At 34.8% G+C, this 23,128-nt stretch overlaps 1 protein-coding gene across 4 annotated transcripts in view; it reads right to left on the reverse strand.

Annotated features, from left to right (window-relative positions):
• The window catches only part of UBE3C (ubiquitin protein ligase E3C), an 84,569-nt gene that overhangs the window by 59,394 nt on the left and 2,047 nt on the right, over positions 1 to 23,128 (reverse strand). For all 4 annotated transcript variants that reach the window (XM_067291934.1, XM_013952577.2, XM_067291935.1 and 1 more), the window contains exons 2-10: positions 14,076 to 14,129; positions 11,216 to 11,290; positions 10,361 to 10,507; positions 9,053 to 9,168; positions 7,037 to 7,194; positions 4,620 to 4,773; positions 3,593 to 3,813; positions 3,132 to 3,286; positions 901 to 1,088 (exon numbers count right to left, since the gene is read on the reverse strand). In XM_067291934.1, coding sequence (XP_067148035.1) covers positions 901 to 1,088; positions 3,132 to 3,286; positions 3,593 to 3,813; positions 4,620 to 4,773; positions 7,037 to 7,194; positions 9,053 to 9,168; positions 10,361 to 10,507; positions 11,216 to 11,290; positions 14,076 to 14,129 — 1,268 coding nt within the window. The remainder of the gene's footprint in view (positions 1 to 900; positions 1,089 to 3,131; positions 3,287 to 3,592; positions 3,814 to 4,619; positions 4,774 to 7,036; positions 7,195 to 9,052; positions 9,169 to 10,360; positions 10,508 to 11,215; positions 11,291 to 14,075; positions 14,130 to 23,128) is intronic.

Here is a 23,128-nt window from a genome sequence, read left to right on the forward strand (position 1 = left end):
AGTTTGAATTGATTATGTTTACAACATTCCCTAAATACTTAGTTTACTACCAGCAACTACATACTGACTCAAAACGACTTGCACCACACAAGTTTTAATAGTTATAGGTCCTAGTTTGATTAGAAGACGACCAAAGACCTTCTTCCATTGTTACTGACGTTTGTGTTTTGCAGCCTTTGCAGAAGAATGCTGTAAAGATGAACAAGCCCAAACTTTTACCTTCATTTGTGATTCCAAATCCCTTCCCACACTACAACAACAAATTTCAACAGTTAGGAACTGTTTTAATTCGTAGCAAGAGATATTCTGGTTATATACTCAGATATTACTTATATACTCAGAAATACTTATATACTAGGCTCAGAGAACAATTTGGAATAACTGGATTCAGTGCTCAGCTAGCTGGACAGACTAGGGAATCCATATCACTCAAAGTTTTAAAAAGAAGCTGGACAAACTTCTATGAGAATGATTTAATTATACTTAATACTGCCTCTGAGCAAGAGGATGGAAAAACTACTTCTCAAGAACCTTTGCAATGCTATTTGCATGTGATTTTCTGATCACAAACATTTTCTGTTCTGTAACATTCAATGTGATGATAAAATATTAACTTAATTGCAACACACTAAACAAAGCAAAAACTTACAATTTTGGATTCAGTGATCAGTCCAGAGAGAGCACAATGAGCAGGAAGTATAATGAACAAAAGAAGAAATCTACTCATTGATATATCTGGAATTCTCATTTAAATTCTAAAATTCTTATTTATTTCAGCTGATCATAAAAGAGACAATACAAAAAAGTCTCCACAGAGTATTGGAAACAACAAACCAAGTGTATCTAGTGAAACTCACTTTAGGTCTACTATAGTTTAACATCATTACTACTTATACTTGCCTGACTTTTGGCACCATCATTCGGTGTTGTACCATTAGCGTGTGGCAGATTGATGCCATCAAGGTAAAGACCTCCTCACTAGCTGAATCTCTCCAAACCATATTCAGTAGAGTGTTTGTTTGCTGTTTCGTATCCAATTTCTTTAGACACTCCTCAGTTATATACTGAACTGATATTCTCCCATCACCCTGTGAACATACCAAACAAAAATCTGCTTTGCTCTTTTTAATGATAAAAAATCCCATTTCTTTAAATACTTCAGAATTTTACTAGAACATAATGTTTACCTGTATGATAGTCAAAGCATGATCATATATGCGTACCCAAATATCATTCTTAAAAGCATCACATCTGAAAGGCAAGCATTGGGGGTGGTATCAATCTTTCCACTAAAGCCAGTGGAAAAGACTCCCTTTAATGTAAGCACGCTCTGCAACACTTGGATGCAATACGGCAAGATCATTTACTGGCATAAAATATGTGAATACTCATCTCTCCCCCAGTGACATCAGTCAGTATTTGCAGAGAAATGGATATCTACTGTAAGTTCAACAGTTACAAACAATATTTTCAGATTTATAGCCCACGAGTTAACAAACAACAAAAAACTTTTTCAGCTACCAGGTGACAAATACACATATTATGGCACTACAAAAAGTATAAAAAGAGAAACATCCTTGAAGGATGCAAGCTATCCAGGTACATATCTTTAAAAGGTAGAGGTTTTTTTCTGCAACTTTTTTTGGTTGGACAGGCATGCATGAAAATACGGAATATAAAAAAACGCAGGAAGGAGAAATGTATATTACAATAAAATAGTATTATGTATTAAATTTATGTATTAGATTTTCTCTGATTTATAAGTTACAGTAAATTATCTATGAACAGAAATGTATGCTTTGTCTTTACCTAACCACCTCTTACACACCACCAATATTTTTAATCCACAAGTAGAATCTGCCAATATTTACATTATACAAAGTCGGGGTGGGCAGGGATTAAATATCTGAAGTCTGACTTAAGATTTTGGATAGAAAAAACAGGAAATTTTTTTTTTTTTGGGAAATGCATTATTTACTGGACAAAGCAGTTTACTCATACTAACTCAGCAAACCTTTCTGGGCAATGATAACACACTGCATATAAAATGTACAAGTAAAAAGCTACATGTATTCACCAACAGTAACAGTATGGTTCTTGATCAGAAGTCACTCTCAATATCTGGTCTTTAAAATGTTGGATCTTTCAGAGACAACAGGAAATTTAAGTAGGCATTTGGAACAGTACCTCCTAGAATAGCTAGTCCACTCTTGCTTTCAGTACTTAACTGAGAAAATGACACAAAGGCATACAAATGCCTGAGAGAGAGAAATCCAGAATTTCCAACTCACTGTGGGAAAGGAAAAATAATCACACCATAGTAATTAAACTATTTTTGTACCAGAATTTCACCAAAATATGGTGAAATCTCACACACTCCACAAGGACAGACTGCATGAGTCTTGTGAATGGCAGCTGCCTCTTGAGAGATTACATAAAGGCCAGGAAGAAGCTGTTGGACTGACATCTCTCCAACTTTGGTTGTTCAAAGCCTTGATCCGAGTGTTAGGATATTAAAGTTAGTATAGATTCATTTTATCGGTGGAAGTTTTACTCTGTGTTTAAACTACAGTGAAAAATCCTATTTGCAACTACAGTCTCTATATATTATCACAGAAGTAAGGTGTCCTGCCCTTTGAGGGTTTTGAGGGTAGCAAGTGTATCCAAAAAGAGAGCTAAGACTGTAAGGTAAAGACTGAAGTTGAATATATGATATTTCCATGAGAAAAAAATGAAAATACTAAGTTGGAAGACCAGATTGGTATGTTTCATGATAACCTAGTGTCACCAGGGGCTTAAAAATATGAAGAGTAATAGTCTTTGTAAAACACAAAATCAAAGCAGCGAAGTCAATTTTTTATTTTTTTTAATAAAAGCTCTGTCCTTTGGAAATCACACTACCTGTACTTTAAGATTCCTGATTACATTAAGAGTTTTGTGTGTTTGTTTTTAAATATAAGGGACCAGTTCCAGTCACTTGCAAATAGAAGCCATTTACTTTTAAGAACAAAATAAGTATACTTCCCTCTACAAGCAGCTAGAAAAACAGCAGACTTAAAATCATCATGATTTTACTTATTTTTGCTGTTGCTATAATAAAAATGCATTCAAAGAAATTCTGTACTGCTTACTGGTGTGGTTATCATTTTACTGATCTCTTCATCCTCATCTTCAGAATCACTGGTTGCATCTTGACAATTTGTACCAGTAGTAGACACAGGCAACTGAGAAAGAAAAGTTTGGAGTACCCTCAAATACACAAGAAGTCCTTCCTCGGAAAGGGATCCTATGGCAAATGCATGGAAATAAGACCATTAGCCAGATCACACTCTACTGAAGATAAATAATACATTTTACAAGAAATACCTGACCAAAACACAATATGCCCAAGCCTCCCCAATTAAGTGCAAGTTTTAATGGACAGAGTAAGATTAGCTAATAAAACAGATCTCTCCGACATTTGTATGCACAAACTGTCCTTTTTGTTTGTCAATGAACCATATTATATATCATATATATTATATATAATATATGCAACATACTACTCAAATACAAAAATAACCCCAATGAATAGGCCATTTAGCTTTCTCACCCAAATATGTTTCTCCAACAGTTAAAACAAAATAAAAAAGCCATGGGGCTCGATCACTTTTTCTTGAACATCCACTTTCTGCTAATAATAGTGCATTCAGAAAGAGTTCATAAGGGAAAATGGTCTGCACATCAGCAAGCGCTGGAATGATGAAATGGAATATTTGATCTGTAAAAGGTGCTGCCAGAAACTCCTCTGTGAAGGCTGTAAAAATCTGTTGCCTGGGGAAAAAAAAAAAAAAGCCTTTCTAGAAAATCTGAGCAGAATTTCTCACAAGTATATCTATGGAACGATTGATCATCAATGTGCAAGGTTGAACATGCCCATCAAGAAAAGTGCATAGATGCATTCCATTAATTCTGGGCCAATAAACTGCATTTGTCAAATTTCTCAAAAATGAACTAATTATACCTTATCTCTGACGATCTTATATGTAACTTTATCCTTTAAACTTCCATTGAGCTCACAGAAAACTATTCTGAAGTTAAATTTCATTGTTTATAATCTTGAAACTACTGATAAAAAAAAAAACGATTAGGGTTTTTTCACCCAAAAGCCTACTTCAATACAAAACTCTATCATATGTGACATAACCAAAGTTTGATTTTTGTTTTGTTTTTCCACATACCTGGCTCTTTCTCCTTGTAAGCTATGACTTAATTATTTCTCTTCATAAACCTCAGTTCCTCTGTCACAAACTTGTTAACTCCAAAATTCTTTTCATCTGCCCTTCGCTGTGTTCCTGCTCTCATCTACACTTCAAGGTTTTCCACCTCTATTTCCCCACATATTGTGATATGTGCTATTCTCTGTGATCCCTTTATTGTATTCTTCAGCATTTTAATGCTTTTTTTTAACCATATCTGAAACTACACTGTTTCACCTGTGTACAATGTTATCAAAAAAATCATTATTATTACAAATAAACCAACAATTTCTATTAAAAAATATAAACATCCAACAATAAAGTCTGCAACTCTGAAAATAATGAACAAGTATACAAATATCTAATATTATCTTTATTTACCTTGCACCTTCTGGGCAGGAGCTATATGTAAAGTGCAATGGTTTCAGAACATTCTCCAGAAGTATTTTTGCAATAGGGACTCGAGAAACATCAGAATACTCAATACTTGATGGAAGCTTATTGTTAATTAACAAATAAAGCGACCTGTAGTAGCCTACAAATAAGAAACACCGCTTTTTAAAGATAATACTATTTTTCTTTTTTTAAAACTTACAGAACAATTTATATACATAAAATTTATAACTTAAAAAAATCTTATAATTCATTGCATGAAATTTTACTTAAGAAAACATTTTTAAAAATACAGAGAACAGTCAATGTCACATTCACATAACTAACAGGATATACAAGCAATATCTTTGGAAACATCCTTTTATAAAATCACAGATAGATAACTGCATACAGAATCAGTTTGATTTTCAAGATGGACCACTTCTGCTGATAAAAAGAATAATTTGATTTTTTAAACAATAATCTATGAAAAAGATATTCTCTTCTCCCCTAGGCAATTCTAGTTATGTTTTTGAAAGCTGATTTTCCACCTTTTCAGACATGATGAATTTTTCCCTCTACTCCACAGCATGACAGCATCTTACAGCTAAGAGTCCTGTGGGCAGAATGTCTCAATTCTGCAAGTGCCTTGCTTTCGCAGGCTGAGGAACACAAGTACTGTTCCCAAAACAAGGATACCTCACACAGTAATAAAACATATTGCCACCTGAACCACAAAGACATGTATAGATGGTAACCTGACCTCCATTGTCAGAAAACTATTTTTATCTCACCAAAGTACAAATGGAATCGCATGACTCCACTCTTTTCCTTAATCCAACTTCCTTATGCTCGATGAACTCCTATTCTGAGACACCAGTTCTACTACTATAGAAACCACTGTAAATGCCTAAGTAGTGCTGTATCAGTGGGAGAGAGGCCCAGTCTAAGACCCTTTGTTATATTAATATAAGCTGATTAGACATTCTTTACAACTTCATCATCATAAACGATTAGGAGATGAAGTATTTTTAGTTACACACAGCTGCTTCTTTTTGTTTTGATTATAAATGACTAGAAAGCTGATTTTTATTGACTAAAATTTAGAATTTAACATCTTGACAAATTCTCATATATCAGCTGTAAGGACTGAATATTATACTAAATGAACAAATATAAAAGTATTTTCGAAGATATACTAATCATATAGTAAACAATGAAGACAAACACAGATGCTACTGTAACTTAAATAATATCTAGGCAAGTAAAATAAATGTGCTGTGGTAATAGCCACTTTTTGTCAGAGTGTAATACAATAACTCCAAATTTAGTAGTTACAACTAAATTCTCAGTAACAGGATAAGATAGCCTGGATTCAGTCCACTGAGTATGTTTAAAACCTTTAAAAATATATAACTATTCCAAAAAGTTAACAAACAAATTTGAAGATGCCTTTTTAACATTTGGTACCACTGAAGCTGGATCAGAGACGTTTATTTCATAGGGTTTTTGTCTTTTCCCTCACAGAATCACAGAATCACTGAGGTTGAAAGGGACCTCTGGAGATCATCTAGTCCAACCCCCTGCTCAAGCAGGGTCACCTAGAGCACGTTGCACAGGATTGCATCCAGGCGTGTTTTGAATATCTCCAGAGAAGGAGACTCCACCACCTCTCTGGGCAACCTCCATCTACCTGTCTTGTGAACTCAAGCCATGATATCAGAAAGACAATTTTATTTTTTTTAAACACATCCCAAGAGTAAAAAAGGTTCTTGTAGACAAATCATGATTTTGGTGATAACTACACAATTCATTAACTTTCAGGAGGTTTGCACAGGTGTAACTCATAGGAGCTTAGCAAACAGTTTTGCTAAAGTTGAAGATGGCACAAGGGAAATAAAAGCTGGTTCATCACCTCTTTGCTAAAATGTCTCTATCTACTGTTAACAGGATGCAAAGTTAATGCCAATTTACTATAATAATGATCATTAGCAGTTACAGGGAGAAGTGCTGCAGCAGAACGCCCAACCTTTACACAACTAAAGCTCAGATCTGACAGGAAGAGTGTGCGTGCATGTGTTCGCGCGTGTGTGCATTCAAGCACGAGAAAGCAGTTACTGGCATAAACCTCTACTAGGTAATATTCACCAGCTCAGGCTCTGTTGTAAAAGCCCGCATAAATAACTTGGTAGAACATTCAATTTATAAACCAAATTTTCAAAGAAAAAAACAGTAATTTCTCAAGCAGCATTGTCTTTACCAGTAAAATATCAATGTATAGTATGGGTTAGGGTCTGCAGCACTTAACATAATTCATCGTGTCTGTGGTAAAGGCAAAACATGATTAAACAATACGGTCTTCAGGTATCACATATCCTCTTCCATTTTCGAGCATCTCCCAGAACTTCTAGTTCCTGGCTACTCACCTTTTTGAATCATGTAGTGCAAAATTTGTTCAATTAATGATGCCACATAGCTGACATCTTGTAGAACAGGCAAATACGTATTCTCAGATGAAAATACCTCAAGCATTCTCATAGGAAGTGCAACATTCAGACTGTCATCATTGCAATTTTGCAATAGCCTATAAATTAAATCAAAATTATTTAATGAGACTTCTCTTACGTCAGCACGGGCGTATGTACACTTCTTAAAAATTAAGCTACAAAAATTTTTTGCATGCATCTTAAAATAACTTATTTATATTGGGTTTCCAAGTGTTCTCAGTGGTTCAGCTAAATCATTTTGCTGGCACCATTATAATTCCTGATTTTAGGGTTCCTACACATACCGCTCTCTCTTTAAATCCTACAGAATGCTTGCTTTCAATGACTTGAAAAGTTTGGAGGACTGCTGCACTGATTACAAGAGAAGCCAAGGGTTTTTCCAACACGTACTAATTACCAATATGAAAAATGAAGTCAGGAGAGCCCCAGAGTAGTATGGGCTTGGAATGAATGCTGGGGAACGTCATACAAGTAACCAAAATAACACATCCCTGATCCTGACTAGAGGCTCAAGTAGTAAAAAAGCAACCATCCCCAAATCTTTAGCAAACTACTTATGAAGCAACTATCCGTAACCACAGAAATGGTGCAGATTAAGAGCCTCCCTAGAAATAAAAGGATTTGTTAATATTTGAGGTACACAGGCATAGTTATCTGGACAATGTCCTTTCTTCTCCTGCCTTCCAGACAGACAGACGTACAGCAGCAAAAATCATTCTGACACCACAGCTAAGCTATTTTCACTAATCAGAATAAAGATACATTGATGAGACGACCTCTTTTTGCAGACGTAGTTGCGATGGAACTACCATTTTTGCCATGATGTTACACACTGTCACCATAGCTTCTCATGAACCTGAACTCACCCACGGGAAACGATTTTGGTGGTCTGTGCCGCTGCTTGCTTTCTGGGTTTCTGCAGCCAATTAGAACAGCTCAGAAAGCAAGCAGGGACACCCACCATCACACTGGTAAAATGAAGTAAAAATTCTGCCCACGTGTTGAAGGAACAGACCCTTTGCTCCCTTCCTCTCCTACATCAGCTAGTCAGGAAGGCACAGAGGGAACACTAACACCTGCATTTACAAACCACAGTTCCAACTGTGGTGAAAACGTACAACTAACTGCAGTGACACCACAGCTATGTTCCACCGTATGCAGAATTTGGAGGCTGCCACTCAAGTCTACATGAGTGTCCAGTGCCACTGTTTGTATCTATATAGTATAAACAATTACAAAATCACAAGCTTCAATGATTTCAGTGCACCAATTTTCCAGAAGAATCCTCAATATTGAAAGAAAACAGTGGTTTCTTCAAAAAAAGATTTCTGTAAAGCTCTGGAGAATATAACCAGTTTCTACCACACTGATAAGAACAAATACATTGTTTTCCAAAACTGGGCTTTAGTAGCCAGTTGTTGAAGTCGCTTTTATAGATTTATCTTCCTCTGGTTCTCTGAAATGCATGTAAAAAGATCACTACCTATAACAAATGTACTGCTGCAGTCAGTAGTGCACCTGCTTAACATGCCTTAAATTTAAAATAAAGGGAAAAAGCATTTTAAACAATACGAGTCCTAAAACAGCAATATCCAAAGAATATTCTTGGGACAATAGTCTAACTCGGATAGCAAGCTGTAGTCATTATCAGTTCCCAAGAAAACATTCTGCTAGCGATACTACTACACGCAGACCCTTAACACTCTAGACAGGGCACATGTTGAACATGAAAGTCCATGGAGCTAAAGAACATTCCACAGTTTTTAAACAGGAATAAGTATCATATACCATGGCCAATAAATATTTAACATTAACAGTCCTTTCCATGAAATAAGTTTACATTTAATATATACTTCACCTGCTATTAAAAAAAAAAGCATCCAACATGATTATGAGCATTTTTTAAATAGCAGTTTACCGAAAAAATAACTTTACCTGCAACAAAGCCCCAACAGTCTTTTTATTTGGAATAAGCAAGTATGTCTGTCTGGACCATCCAGTTGCTTAACAAACTGAGAATTCTGTTTAATTAAATTCTGACACATCCATATCTGGGGAAAGATATGCACAAGTTTAATAAAAATTCACATTCATAATAGGCTAATTATTCCACTCTCTTTAAGTACACCTGGCTTCACCAATAATAAAGTAGTTTATTTTTCCACAAGTTGCACGATGGTCACAATGTTTTTCCTACCGACTTTTTTCCTTTACTAGTTTGTTTCCTAAACTCTTTCAAACAACATGTTTTAGCAGAGCACAAATTTTATTTCCTTTTTATGCACTGGCATCAATTTCAGCTGCACTAATTCCTTACTGGAACGAATGTTCACATTTCAATGTTGCACAAAAACAGTTTTCAACATATACAGCAATATTGCACCATATACAGCAATATCTTAGTCTTGTTCTGTCAGGCACAGAAACAGTATATTATATATAATCACATTATATTATAAAGCATTATATTATATATATAAGATATGTATAAAATATGTACATATATGTAACAAAATACCTTTGCGTACCTTACAAAACACAGAATAACACAATAACTTTTAGTTGAGAAAAAAAAAAATAGTGATTTGTTAAACAATATGAACTACATGACTATTAATATTAAAACTTTCAAAGTTAATACTGAAATACATCTACAAATAACTTTACAATGGGAATAAATTTCTCTGTTAATTTTTTGTTTTTAAATAGCCATAACCCTTTAATCTCCATTATTAATGTCCATTAAGTCATTTTTACTCATACATTTTGGAAGTTTGCAGAGACTCCAAAATTAATACGCCAGCATTATTGACCAGTGCGAAAAAATTAAAAATCCTAACACCTTAGGAATGACCACAGAAAGCTGGAAAATATTGTTAAAAACGTAATTCTAACAGAAGTATATTATTTTTAATACATTACTGTGACTCACACATACTATATATGCTGCTATGTAAAAGGATTTTTCAAGGCTTCATTTCACAGATTTTGTGTGTGTGTGTGTGTGCGCGAGTGCACGCGCGCACGCACACATAAAATTAAATTTTAAGTTATTCTGTTTAAATGAATAACAAAAGAGCAAAGAAGAATTGAGGCCAGCAATATCTACAATGTTACAATGACTTTATTGAAGTGGTCAAAGTCTCTTTTGCATCCCTTCATAACCTTCTAAGTGAAAGAGTAGCTTAAAAGTGCATGAAATAAAACTACTTACTAGCAATCAAAGTACGTAACAGTACTTACCAAACGCTTAGAATCCTCATTCTGTCTGTAGAAAAAGAGTAACTGACGAACTAAAAGGGTCAAATTAGCTCCATTAGTAGTGGAAAAAGTTCCTCCAGATTGGGCCAAATTAGCACAGCGATCAAATTCACTTCTTTGGATAGAGTACTTAAAAGTTAAAAATAAAAGAAGATATGCATCAACAAATCAGTAATGACTGAAATAAAATAGAGATGCAAAACTTTAAAAATCTCATTTCAGTTTCCCATCTCGAGTGATAGCAAAGTAATACAAGGAATTTGACACATAATTGTTAAGAGATTGAAATGTATATACAAAATTATAGTTAAAGCCACAATTGCTGTAATTCAGAAAGTATACTTTACAACAAATTTGTTCCTTTTCAAAAAAAAATACTATCACATCATGTAATTTCATCTAGTTTACTCAATAAATATTAGCAATCTTAAACAGAAACAACCCTTTCCCAGAATAACCAATCCAATCTCAGCTTAAAAAGAATATCCTTTTGAATCAAACTACCATCTCACTTCTGCTAAAGAACCCTGTTCCACTGGTGTGTAAATGAAAACTGCGAATACCTAACTATTCTCATATACTTTGTCAACTCAAAAAATTTGAGTAATTCCATTGAAGTCTACTTTCACATATATACATAGTTTGACAAATAAGTGCCCACCTACTAAAAAACTGTCTCAACTGAAAATACATCAGGAGGGGAAAAGATCTTACGCTTCGTGAGCACACATAACACTAAAAAAAGGAAAGATTTCCAATGGAATTTTTTAATATACAAAAGCCTTATTTTCAGCAAAACTGTTTTATACCCTTCTGAATAAATATAAAACCACTTACTTGATGTTTTCTGTCCCTGTACCCCCTTACAAATGACTGGATTATTATTGCATTTTTCAGCCTCCGCCTTTCTTCCTGTGAAATGAAACAAAAAGATCACTATCAACAGTGTGAAACCTAACTCTTATTTCTACAATTTTATCAGATATATTTGTATTCAAAAATAATTTTAATGAAAATTAAGTGCTAATCATCAGTAAAATAATGTATTTGAGGTTTTGCATCCAATATACATAAATTAGGGAGAGTACAATTCATATTTTTAAGTATAAATTTAACATTACATTACTACATAAGAATTTTTAATAATCAGTATGTAATATTACAGAAATAAACATGCTAGCATTTTATTAGGAAAAAAAAATTAACACTAAAATGTTTGAGAGTTGATCAAACCCAAAGATACTATTCCTCCTTCTGCACAAATTAGTCAGCTAGTCAACTAAGACCTGCTTAGTTGTTTCCATTCAAATAATTTATCAGCATTATAAGCCTGGTACAGTTCAGATGCCTCAAAACAATTATTTGGAGAAAATACTGCTGCTGAAATGAAAATAAGGCTTCATGCTTCAAGCCCAGGAACACAATACAGAAATGAATACAAATTCTTGCTTTCTCCTTCCAGTTGGATATATAATGTGAGTCATTTTATGGAGTCTTCCTCTGTAGCTAGAAATTGTAGTTAAAATCATCTGATTACGATAAATATCTAAAGGAAGTGGCTACTGCAATTAGGCTTATAACAATGTCCACATAGTTTCTTAAGGGATGAAAAGATGGAAGTGAATAAAATTGTTGTTAACTGAACTTAAAACTCCGAAGCAGTGGCTGAGGAAAGGAAGGTAGGAAGATCAAGAATAAAATCAGAGAAGCCTGCCTTGAGAAGACGAATTCCCACCTAAGTAATCAATCTTTGAACTGTAATGAGGCAGCTAGCTCATAATTTTGAGGGCCACTAAGCAAACAAAAACACAAAAAATGTTTTGAAAGTTTATGTGAACTTTCCCAACAATATTTTAATGCTACTTATAAACTGACAAAAGCTTGATTACTAATTTATTGTGCCATACAGATATATACAACTTTCATAGACAAGAACTTAAATTGAAGTGGCCAGAGAAACATCATAAAGGTTTCTGAATTGCTATCCAATGCCTGTTTTATTATTCCTGAAAAAACAGGTTCCCAAAACAACTTATCTGAATAAGCTCATCCTTAAAAGTCTCTAATTACCTCTAAAGTCTGGACCAAAAATCAAAATACGATATGCTGAAGGACATTTTTCTCTCCTGAGTATCTAACAGTAAAAGTGCAAAGTATGGGGCAAGGAGGGGAGAGTTTCAATTACAGAGAGGCACTGTCTCTTCATCATCATAATGTAATGTTCGACTACAAAGTAGGTATGTTCTCCTTTTCTCTAGATATAGGTTTTTTCCCTAGAATACATAACTATCAATTAGCGACCCGTAATTGCAAAGGTTTTAAGTCTGAGGTCACTGGTAAGATTCTGCTATAGGCCTTTTTCAAAAAGCTATAACTGATTTTATTCTCAGAGGAGTCATCCTTTGAAAAAATCTCTTCTACAGAATGACTCTTCATTCACTTTGTGAAGATCTAATATATGACAGGGAATATAGTGAGAGTGTGCGTGTGTGTGTACACATACATAAATATATGTCAGCTTTACACCTGATACAGAGTTAGCAACTGAATAGGTTCTTTTGATATTTGGCAAAGAGCTTTTGAAGCACAGAAAAGTCTTTTTGCATATGTTGATAAGGCCTCATTGATCATAAATTTGAGTAAAAATTCATAACACAGGTTTCTGAAGTAACAAGTGAAATCCTCAAAATTTCACACTTGAGCTTAGTCCATATTAGTACACCCAGGTTGGAGAGGGGGGGGAAAAAAAAAAAAAAACAGTAATTGTTCTCAGAAAAGAGTAAGCCACTGCAGAACCTGCTTTTAGTTTAGCAAGGGTCAAACATATCTTTAAAGGACAAACAATTCCATTTTCTTGATTACCATGGAAAACTATACAGTCATACATTTAAAATAATTTTTCAGGACCAAAAAAGTTTTCTCCTTATATCAGAGGAAAAATGGCAAAACGAATATATTGATTTTCATTTCATACTATTATATTTCATTTTTGCATTTCCACCTATATTAACACAATTATGCTTTAAAAGTGGTATTTTTCCTTTCAGTGCACATTTCTCCTTTGCTTTATTCCAAACTGAATTATCTTTAGCAGTAAGCTTACATCACAAGCCCATATAAGATATCCTAAAGGCTCACACAGCAGTCTCACAACTGCTTCTCACTTTTTCTCAACCATCAGCCAATTTCAAAGCACTTCACACTGCATTGAAGCATCAGTCTTGATTTTACTTTTGCAGAACTGAAGTACAAACTGGGAAAGTGACTTGCTGAAAGTCATCCTGGAAACCACAGCAGAACCAGGAGAAGACGACAGTTTGCCAAGACCATAGCAACAGATTATGGGCACAGCAAAAAACTAAAGTTACTGGCCAAATAGCTATGTTTTCTCAACAAAGACTAGATCCAATGAGCACCAAAATAAAAACGAAAATTCCCTTTGCACCCAGTGCATGATTAATTATCTGCTTTTGAGATGAAAATCACCTCTGGGAACCGCCTTAAAAGCAGTCGAGCAGTTTTGTCAATTCCAGTACGCTGCAAGAATACGTGAAATGTGCAAACTGAACCAAAGCATTCCTGAAGCAAGTACAACTGCAACAGAATAAAGCATTTTGGACTGTAAATGTTAGTACATCAAAGAAAAATGCAGTGTGCATGCAAACGCTTCCGTTCCAAGCCCCTATTTCTACTTTACCTCCCGTTTTCTCCTTTCTTCCTGAGTACGATGCAGGAGAGAAGCCTTTTCTTCCTGTAAGATACAAATAGAGATGCTATGGCATTTTCATTCAAACACATGATTCAAAAGTATTATTGAAATTTAATACAGATTTATCTTTTGGAGATGTTCATAATAGGTGAGACATACCACACTCAAGAAAAATAACTGTTAATAATTTCGTGCACTAACAAATACCTGTGATACGTACCACAGCACAAATGTACAGTGATGGGGGCAGGCTACGGAAAAAGAAAAGGGACAACCAAACAATAGCAACTTGTACAGATCCCTGTCCAGGCTTGTTTTCAACATCCCAGTAATCTAAGCAAACATGACCCAATTACAAATGGGGGAGCTGACACATAGTTAGGTCCCAAATCCTACCATGTACTTCCAAATGTTTATTGAGTGTCTTCCTTGCTTGGAGCATAAGTCACTGGCCCAGGTGCATAAAGCAAGTTGTAGCACGCTGAAAGCAATCACATACTGTTCCAAAATCCCAGGTTTTTGTCTTATGCACAAAAAGCATTATGTTCCTATATTCAATCATTCTTTTCTCCAAACATGTCCGGAAAAGATGTCAAAACTCACTAATTTTAAGTAAATGGAAGGATTTTTTTTTCTTTTGAAATTGTGAATTCTAAAGCCAAATTAAGGCTATAAGCTGAAACTTCCAGGAGAATGGTTTCTCCAATACAAAGAAAAAAAGAATACTAAAGTATTCATGAGGACTCATAAGGACAATACCATTACAATAAAAAAACAGTGCATTAGCTTTTAAGCCACAGTATTAAATCTCTACACATCGATCACAAAATGTTAACAATGTTTTACTTGTAAGAATCTCTTACTGGATGAATCTGTGTTGTTTCCAAGGAAATAAACACAATAATTCCTTTTTATGCAGAGTACTCAGCTCCCACTGCAGACAATAAGAGTTGAAAGGACTCTGGCAACTCAAGTCTAGTCTAAAATACACTGTAAGCTTATTTAAGGAATCTATTTTCTTTTTTTGCTCCCACTACACATAACAACTTGCTTTTTCTCCCTATGCCCTTATTAGTCTATAGAAGTTAAGAAAAAAAAAATACATGCAAGCAGAAAATGTACTATATCTAAACACATAAAAGTAAACTTGAAGTTGGCAAACAAATGTTTATAAAATATTTAACCACATCTAAAACAACTGTGCTGGAATATTTTCAATGCCTATATGCAGGCACAAAAACTGAAGTCTTGGTACAAATGCCACAGTCTTGACAACCGCTATGAGGCAAAACTCTTTTGCATTTTTTCTGGAAGATACAGAGACAGTAAGACAGTCATGGTCCACCTCCCGGTTTCATTATCATAGAAAATATTTTAGCACAGAACACAAGGAAAGAGTGAAAAGGGAAAAAGATGGATGCAAAAAAGGAATTTAAAATTGAATTTGTAAGTATTTCATATAATTTACTGGAACAAGCATAAAGAAAAAAAAAACACCACAAGAAGGTTAACCATCTTTTCCTCTAAAGACAGTATTTTACGGCCAAAGATACCACTAAGTACAGCTATTGCTCTCTAAAGACAGTTTTTTTTCCATGTGTTAAACACAGTAAAAACAGGTCATAACAAAATCATATATAAAACAATTCATCTCCAGTCAAGCAATAAGAAAGGCTCTGGGTCTGACTGGTAGTGTAAAGGTAAAAGATTTTGACATTACGTAAAACAAATTGACAAATAAAATAAATAAAGAAATAATCAACAGATGACCTAACATTTCAGGACTTTTTTTTAATAGATTACTCCTTTTTCAACAGCTGATGTCCCAAACACACAAACATCTCTTCCATGTTCTTGGAGAGTTTCATTCTGCAGGCAGAGCCATTTAGGAGAGCATTTCCGCTTGGAAACATGTTGCTAAATTTGTAGTATCTTACATTTCAGAGCTGATTGAAAGAAAAAGCTAAAGACCATAAAGAAAAGGAAAGACGAACTTGCCAGAGACAAATTGTTACATGTGAGTGGGGACAAGAATGGTATGAAAGAAGTACAGACATAATAAATGCAGTGGATTAACAGATAAATGAATATAAGCCGCCATTGCCAGAGGGCTTACCAGAACAAAATAATTTTACGTATTTGGGGGGACAGGGAAAGAGGTAAGAGGGCAGCTTCTTCTCGCTTAGTGTATCACCAGCTTTCAACACAGTCTGGCCTCTTTGAAGCACTGTCACTATGTACTTCACTTTTTAAACTAATTTACTTTAAGAAACAAAATAAAACTTACATTCTTAGTCAGTATTATATACTTGCTTTGAATACTTGTAAAAAAAACCACTGACTTAAGTATAAATTAAACAGAGTAGAAGAACTGCCTTAAGACAAAGAACGAAATACTCTGGTAAGTATAACCCAACTAAAAAAATGAATACAGGTCAAACGATTCTGTTCTTGTTGCTCACTAGACAAACATATAGGTCAGAATGATCAAGGAGTAGAATCACAACTAAGATTAAGGAACGTATTTAAATTAAATGCAAGAAAAATATTTTTGACAGTGATAGTTCCTTCAGAGCTATTCCACAGGTGAATACAACTGGGAAACATCATCACTTCAGATATTAAAAAGTAACAGTAAATATACAACAGAAAATAAACCTCTTATGCGAGACAGATGAAAAGAACTATGAAATAATCTTCACCTACAAATGGTATTCTAACAAAGTTATTTCTTAAAGACAGCCGAATGCAGTCGTCCCTGAAATTCTCCCTGCCTGTCTCTTAATAAACAGAACAGCGAAAAAGATTACAGTTAAACGCATTAGTTGTTGTAAAACCCAGAGATGCACAGTCTTGGTGAACGGCTGCTGACTTACAGAGCTCGGCAGTCGCATTACTGTAATGGACTCATATTTGACAACTCCTTCCATCTAAGCTGTCACACAGTTGCTGACAGCTACTGGACAATGTTACAAAACCTCTTCCTTCCTAACTATAGCCAGAGATATCGACAGGACAAGATCTTGTTACAGCAGATTCCAAAAATCATACCTAGCTCATCCTTACTCCTTATCTTCCTTGTCTCACCTTTGTGGTGACCGTGCTGTCCTCTCTCCTCTCTTGCTAGGCAGACACACATCCTCCTTTCAAGTACAGAAAAAGGCAGACATTAAGTCTACCACACTGTAGGCAGAAATTCTGGGGGGAATGAAGCATCAGCTTATCTTGACACCCCCAATCCTCACTCAGGAGGAATGGAAAGCCATTTACTGAATCAAATTCCTGTCATTTCCTACGACTTAATCTTCCCTCCTTCAGGAACTTGACCTCCAAGACATGGAACATGTCGTCTGTGTGTTTCATGCAACATCTAGTATACTATTAACAGTCTCTTTCCTATCTGCTCCTTCCTCCAACAGAGGATCTCTGTCTTCTTTCTACAGTAAAGACAGCCAGGCTCTAGGATGCAAAGTGCAAGATCATGGAAAGCCCAACTGGAGAAGTGTTTTTCACCAAATATATGAGGCATGACACAAAGAAACAAGAAAGCAAAGATACTGACTGTATGTGACAGCAAAATGGAATGCAATACTATAGGTGATGATGCAAAGAATGAGACAGAAGAGTAAAGAGGTGAAAAAAAGGAAGCAGATGGAGGGCAGTACATAGAACAGAGAGCTTGTGATTACTGTCAAACAAATTTTAAGTAATATCTAAAATGTTAATTTATACATCAGGATAAAACAGGTATGTATAGCATTACTCATCATGGCATGGTTCAAAGTTGCACCAGCGCTGTAACATACCAAGTGATGAAAACAGTAATGTGCAAAAAATATAACAATGGAAATGTCACTATGTGACTATCAAAAACTCCAACCTAATACATAACAAATAAGAAATGTTGAATCAGAACTGTTTTCTTGTCCTCATTTTGCTGAATACATAATTTTGCTGCAAAAGTATGCTTACGCAACTCTTTGTCCTTAAACATCCCCCACAAAGACTGAATAACATGAAACAAATGTATGAATTATGATTCTTTCTGTCTGGCATTTTTGCACCTCACACTGCAAGTGTTAATATACTTTTAGCCCTTTTGGTTCAAAATTCAGATTCAGAAAAAAGGTAAAAATAATTAAAATTCTGCAAATACTTCTAATATTAGTTCACTTTTTAAGATCTGAAATTGAACATTCCTGAACAGTCACGTTAATGAAGACATCTTAACTCCATGTTAGTAAGTTTAAAACCTAGATTTGCTAGGTGCAAAGGTGAAAGTGAGTAATTATTTTCTGATACTGTTTAAACAGTTAGCACATTAAAAAAACTAAATAAAAATACCTTGAAGCAAAAAAGGAAATGTTAACAATGAAACATTAATAAATATTTGAGATTTACTTGTAAAATGTAGCTTTTTTTTTTTAAGCTGAGAATGCTATTATATTTAATGCAACAACAGGTCATATAAAATACAAGCATGACTTTTAGGAAATTTTCATGGCAAGAGAAAAAAAAAAGCACTTGATCTTTTACCTGTTGAATAAAATTATAAAATCTTGCAGGCTTTCATCTACAAAGCCAGAAATTTGTACCTTTTTTTAATTGCCTTTCAAATAAGGATAATGAATTTTCAACTGAATTTAGCCTGAGCCACATAAAATCAGTAGTAACTTCCAAAGCAAAGGTGGTGACCAATGCAATTTATAGAAGAAAACTCCTTTCAACAACAGTGTTTACAGAGAAATCCAACAAAAAAAAAGGGGGGGGGGGACTTTGTAGCAGCTATTTGTAGAGAATAAATGTGGACATTGGGAGATTCCCCCCACGCCAAGTGGTTTTCAACTGTTTTCTTCTGATTCACAACACTATTTTTAGGCAAGTCAAACTCCACCTCAACTGGCTATTCTGAATATTAAAAGTAACTTACCATTTAGCAAGAGAAAAAACGTCCTGAACTGACACTGGACAATTTTTAAAATCCATTCAACACACAGCTGAATAGGCTCAATAAAACAAGTTTAACAGCTTGAAAAAATCTGCTGTAAAACAGTTGTTGACTCTTTACATCTCTGACTATTTGCTTCATAGTTAAGGTTATGAGTGCACAGACGACCATCTTCTAGAAGGTATTTTAAGGTATTTAAAATATGGCTGGGAAGTGACATTTGGCCTGGGGAAGCCTGGCCTTGCTGAAATCAATGACACAACGCTTGCAAGGAAACATCTTAGCATTTTAGTCCAAATTTTACCTTAGGATGTTGAGAATATCTGGAACTACCTTTATCATGGTGGTTACAAAGCTACACACAGTGGAATCAGAACTTGACTGGAGTCTCTACAGGCCAATTGAAACCCAAATAAGTTTTAATTTATTCCCATTTTGTCTGTATGACAATTTTTCAGATGTATATTTTCCATGTCAAGGTAGTTTTGCCTTTTTTCAGAAGCAACCAGAAAAAAATATATCTGTGAGAGCAGAAATTTCAGTTTTGAATTTGAGGAAGTACCACATAACTAAAAAGAACAGTTTACAGTGTAATAACTCCTGTCACCTAACTATGACTCCATCATTTGTAACTTCCATTCAAATGAGGAGAATGTTAAATTTTACTGAAGGAAAAAAATCCGCAAGAATGTAATACGTATTAATTATATAGTTTCCTATTGACTGTCATTATTTTACAGCATTATATTCTCATCTTACTTCCACATCATAGATCTGAATTTGGAAAACTGTTTCAAGCCTTCGGCTTTGATATTTCAGTGTTCTGGACAAAACAGTTCTGATTTCAGCATGATGTACATACTTGCACAGGGATCTATGCCATGCACCTTCCAGGACAAAGGTCTTAACATAGAGCTAAGCAGCGCAATTCTTTCCCACCATTCCAGAGGAAATTATAAATTTGTAAATCATAATCTATAAATCCTATACTATAAATCCTAAGATCATTTCATATCCATTGTGATCAAGTGCAGCTTCAAAGCTAGATATAATAAAACAGTAATTCTTCCTTTCTGAAACAAGTGATTAACAACTTTTCTCAATGAATCAGTAAGAGAAAAAACTATTTTTAAATTCATCCCATAATTGGGGATTATAATAAATCTTATTCTTATAATATATTTTTATAATAAATCTTAAATCTTATAGACATCTATCATCATAAGCAAATTCCCATCCTGTGCAGATCTCACCACACATCAGGAATCTTATAGCTTATTTTAAAATCATTAATTTCTGTCTATTCCACAATAAGTTACTTCATGTGTAGAACACAAATAACAAACAAACAGCAGACAAAGTGCTTCTGGAGTTCTTCCTCCGCACTTCTGTCAATAGGGGGAAAAACAATATATAGGGATATCATATTTAATGTTATGCTATTAATTTAAAAAGCTATCCCAGTAAATATTGAAATACAATATCAACAAACTTTGGGAAGTGAAGTTCTTTGTTTATTAAAAATGTCCCACATTAAAAGAAATTAAAGAATCTTTAAAAATAAAGATGGATTATTTATACATTACTAATTTCCCATGTTTTCCCACAAGAACAAAAAACAAAAAGAAACTCAGCGAAGCCAGTTTCACTTTCTGTTTCATAGTGCTGACTCATCTGTGTTACAAATTCCTGAAAAGGAAGATTTTTAAAACTTTCTCATTTCGATTATTTCTTTAAATTATAACACAGTTTCAAATAGTCTTTGGATTTACAAAAGCATGTCTTTAAAGATTTGAGATCAAAGGGTGAGTTTGACTTGATAATACTCTTTGAACAACTCTTCCTGTAAAAGGCGTGCAAGATGTTGTTACTACATTTCATCATCTAAATGAATAAAGCAGAGCTACAGAGCCCTCTATAAACCCCAGTAAAGGCATGAGGATATACCTACTACATAGATGTAGTAAAGGACTGGTGCCTCATATCATTCTTAATGCTGGTAAATTTAATAACTGAACAGTGGGCCTGACCTTACCAAATCAAGCTTAAGTGGTTAAGTGGATTCTGCACCAAGCCAACGAGGAGCCCAACTTCATGACAAATCAGTGCAAAGCGCAAGCTGCCACCAACAGGGCTGGTGCCACTCTCCACCCTGACCACGCTGTGCCTGCCCTCGGCATGACTCAGCCTAGGCCTGGCGCAGCTAAAGGCTCCATCACGTCACCTCCCTGCTCTCAGGGAAAACTCACCCCACCTCACCCCGCAAAAAAAGACTAATTTTGCATCAGATCAGTGAGCTAATTCAATCCACCTTGAAGCAATGTCATTGCTATATGGGGCATGAAGGACGGGGTGGGAACCACCAGGAGTAGGACCACCTCTTTCAGTGCACTGAAAATGAAGCTAACAGTAGTTTGGGTTGGCTTAATTTGAACTGCACCCCAAACCAATTCTTTGGGGGTACCTCTTTTTCTTGCCTAACACACCACAGCCACAACTTCTTAGGCAACAAAAAACTGTCATGTACAAAAAATCCACAACTAATTCAAGATATTCCTGTATTGAACTCCAATAATATTATTAATTTTGGAGGCTATCTTCCTTCAGAAGTAAAAAAAAAAAAATGTTTTGGCAGTGAAAATAAAAACTGAATCTGAAAATAATTTTCAAAGAGATTCATAAAGCAGGGAATCAGAATGTTTTAAAGGTGACAATTATTGCCAAAAACTAAAAAAAAAAAAAAGTTGTAAATAAAACACAGTATTCCCTCAAGCAAATACACAACTAATGCAAAGAGTCCAAATGAATCAGCAGAATTATTTTTGAAAGTAGATATGTAGGGAAAAGTCCAAGCATAGGTAATACCATCTATACCCTTGTTTATTTACAATATAATATTAAAATGTTACAACAATATTCTGAAAGGAGCAGAGTTAAGGAGAATCACTTCAAGAAAAAATATTTTGCAATCCAGGATTTTAACAAAAATAAATGAAAATCTTTTAAAGAGTATTTTATTTGGCAAAAAGATTGGTTGGCTCTAAATGCTTCTCTACAGAATCCACAATTGAGACTATCATAATGCACATGAACATAAGATGCAAACAGTGTAAAAACAAAACTGAAGCTATCTAATTTTATCATTCAAAAATACCCTAAACATTAGTGGTGAAAAAGCACACTAGATGCAGTATTTTTGTTTAGGAAAGCTGCTAGTAACTACAATAAACTATATTACATCTTTTAAAAAAGCCCAGCTGTTTTAAGTAAGAGAGACACTTCTTAGGTCAGAAAACCTAAATAAATTCATCTTTCCAAATTAATAAATCTATTTAAACCGATCTACCTTATGTCTTTGTAAACTCACATTTTGCTCGGGATTGCAATTTTTCTAACTGCCACTGTCATTGCCACCACAAGTCCAATTTTACATAGAACTATAGTTCTGCCATTGAGCCTATACTAGTAGGACTTGCTAACGTTAACCCTCATGAGGCCTAAGCAAACTTAAGGATGTCCACGTTACAGACTCCATAGCAATGCTGGATGGGGGCATCAACACACGCGATCCATGACCAGCACAGTTATTGTTGGCAGCTGCAGTTATATTTGCAAAAGCAGTCGCCTGGTAGTCAGTTTTGCTGATGGCTTATTTCGGTGTAGTTGCACCCACATCAGGAACACTGCTTTCATCTTCAGCACTGACTAGGTCCTTACACTGGAGTCCCTGCTTTCACGCTGGGAAGGTTTTGGTAATGCAGCTATACAAGCACAACAGAAGTTGGGAGACCTCCCCCAGTCAGGCAAAGGGTTATTCTTAGCATTAAGCAGCCTGCATATAGATTATGACAGTATTTGAGTGGTGCTTTATTCCACCAACTGAACCAAAACAGGCAGTACTAAGCATCCAGCTAACTCTATGGAGCACTGTAGAGGTGCTGCGATCTGCCTGGCAGATTTTCCAAGTTGGAATTTTTATACTGTATTTTTCTAAAAAAAAAATACACATTTATTGGTGGAGAAGTTCAAAGAATAATTTATTATTTTCATGCACACAAAAAGCTGAAAGGAAACATTTTAGAATTGAGCCTTC

The sequence above is a fragment of the Apteryx mantelli genome, chromosome 2 (assembly GCF_036417845.1).
Source record: "Apteryx mantelli isolate bAptMan1 chromosome 2, bAptMan1.hap1, whole genome shotgun sequence".
Taxonomy (NCBI): domain Eukaryota; kingdom Metazoa; phylum Chordata; class Aves; order Apterygiformes; family Apterygidae; genus Apteryx; species Apteryx mantelli.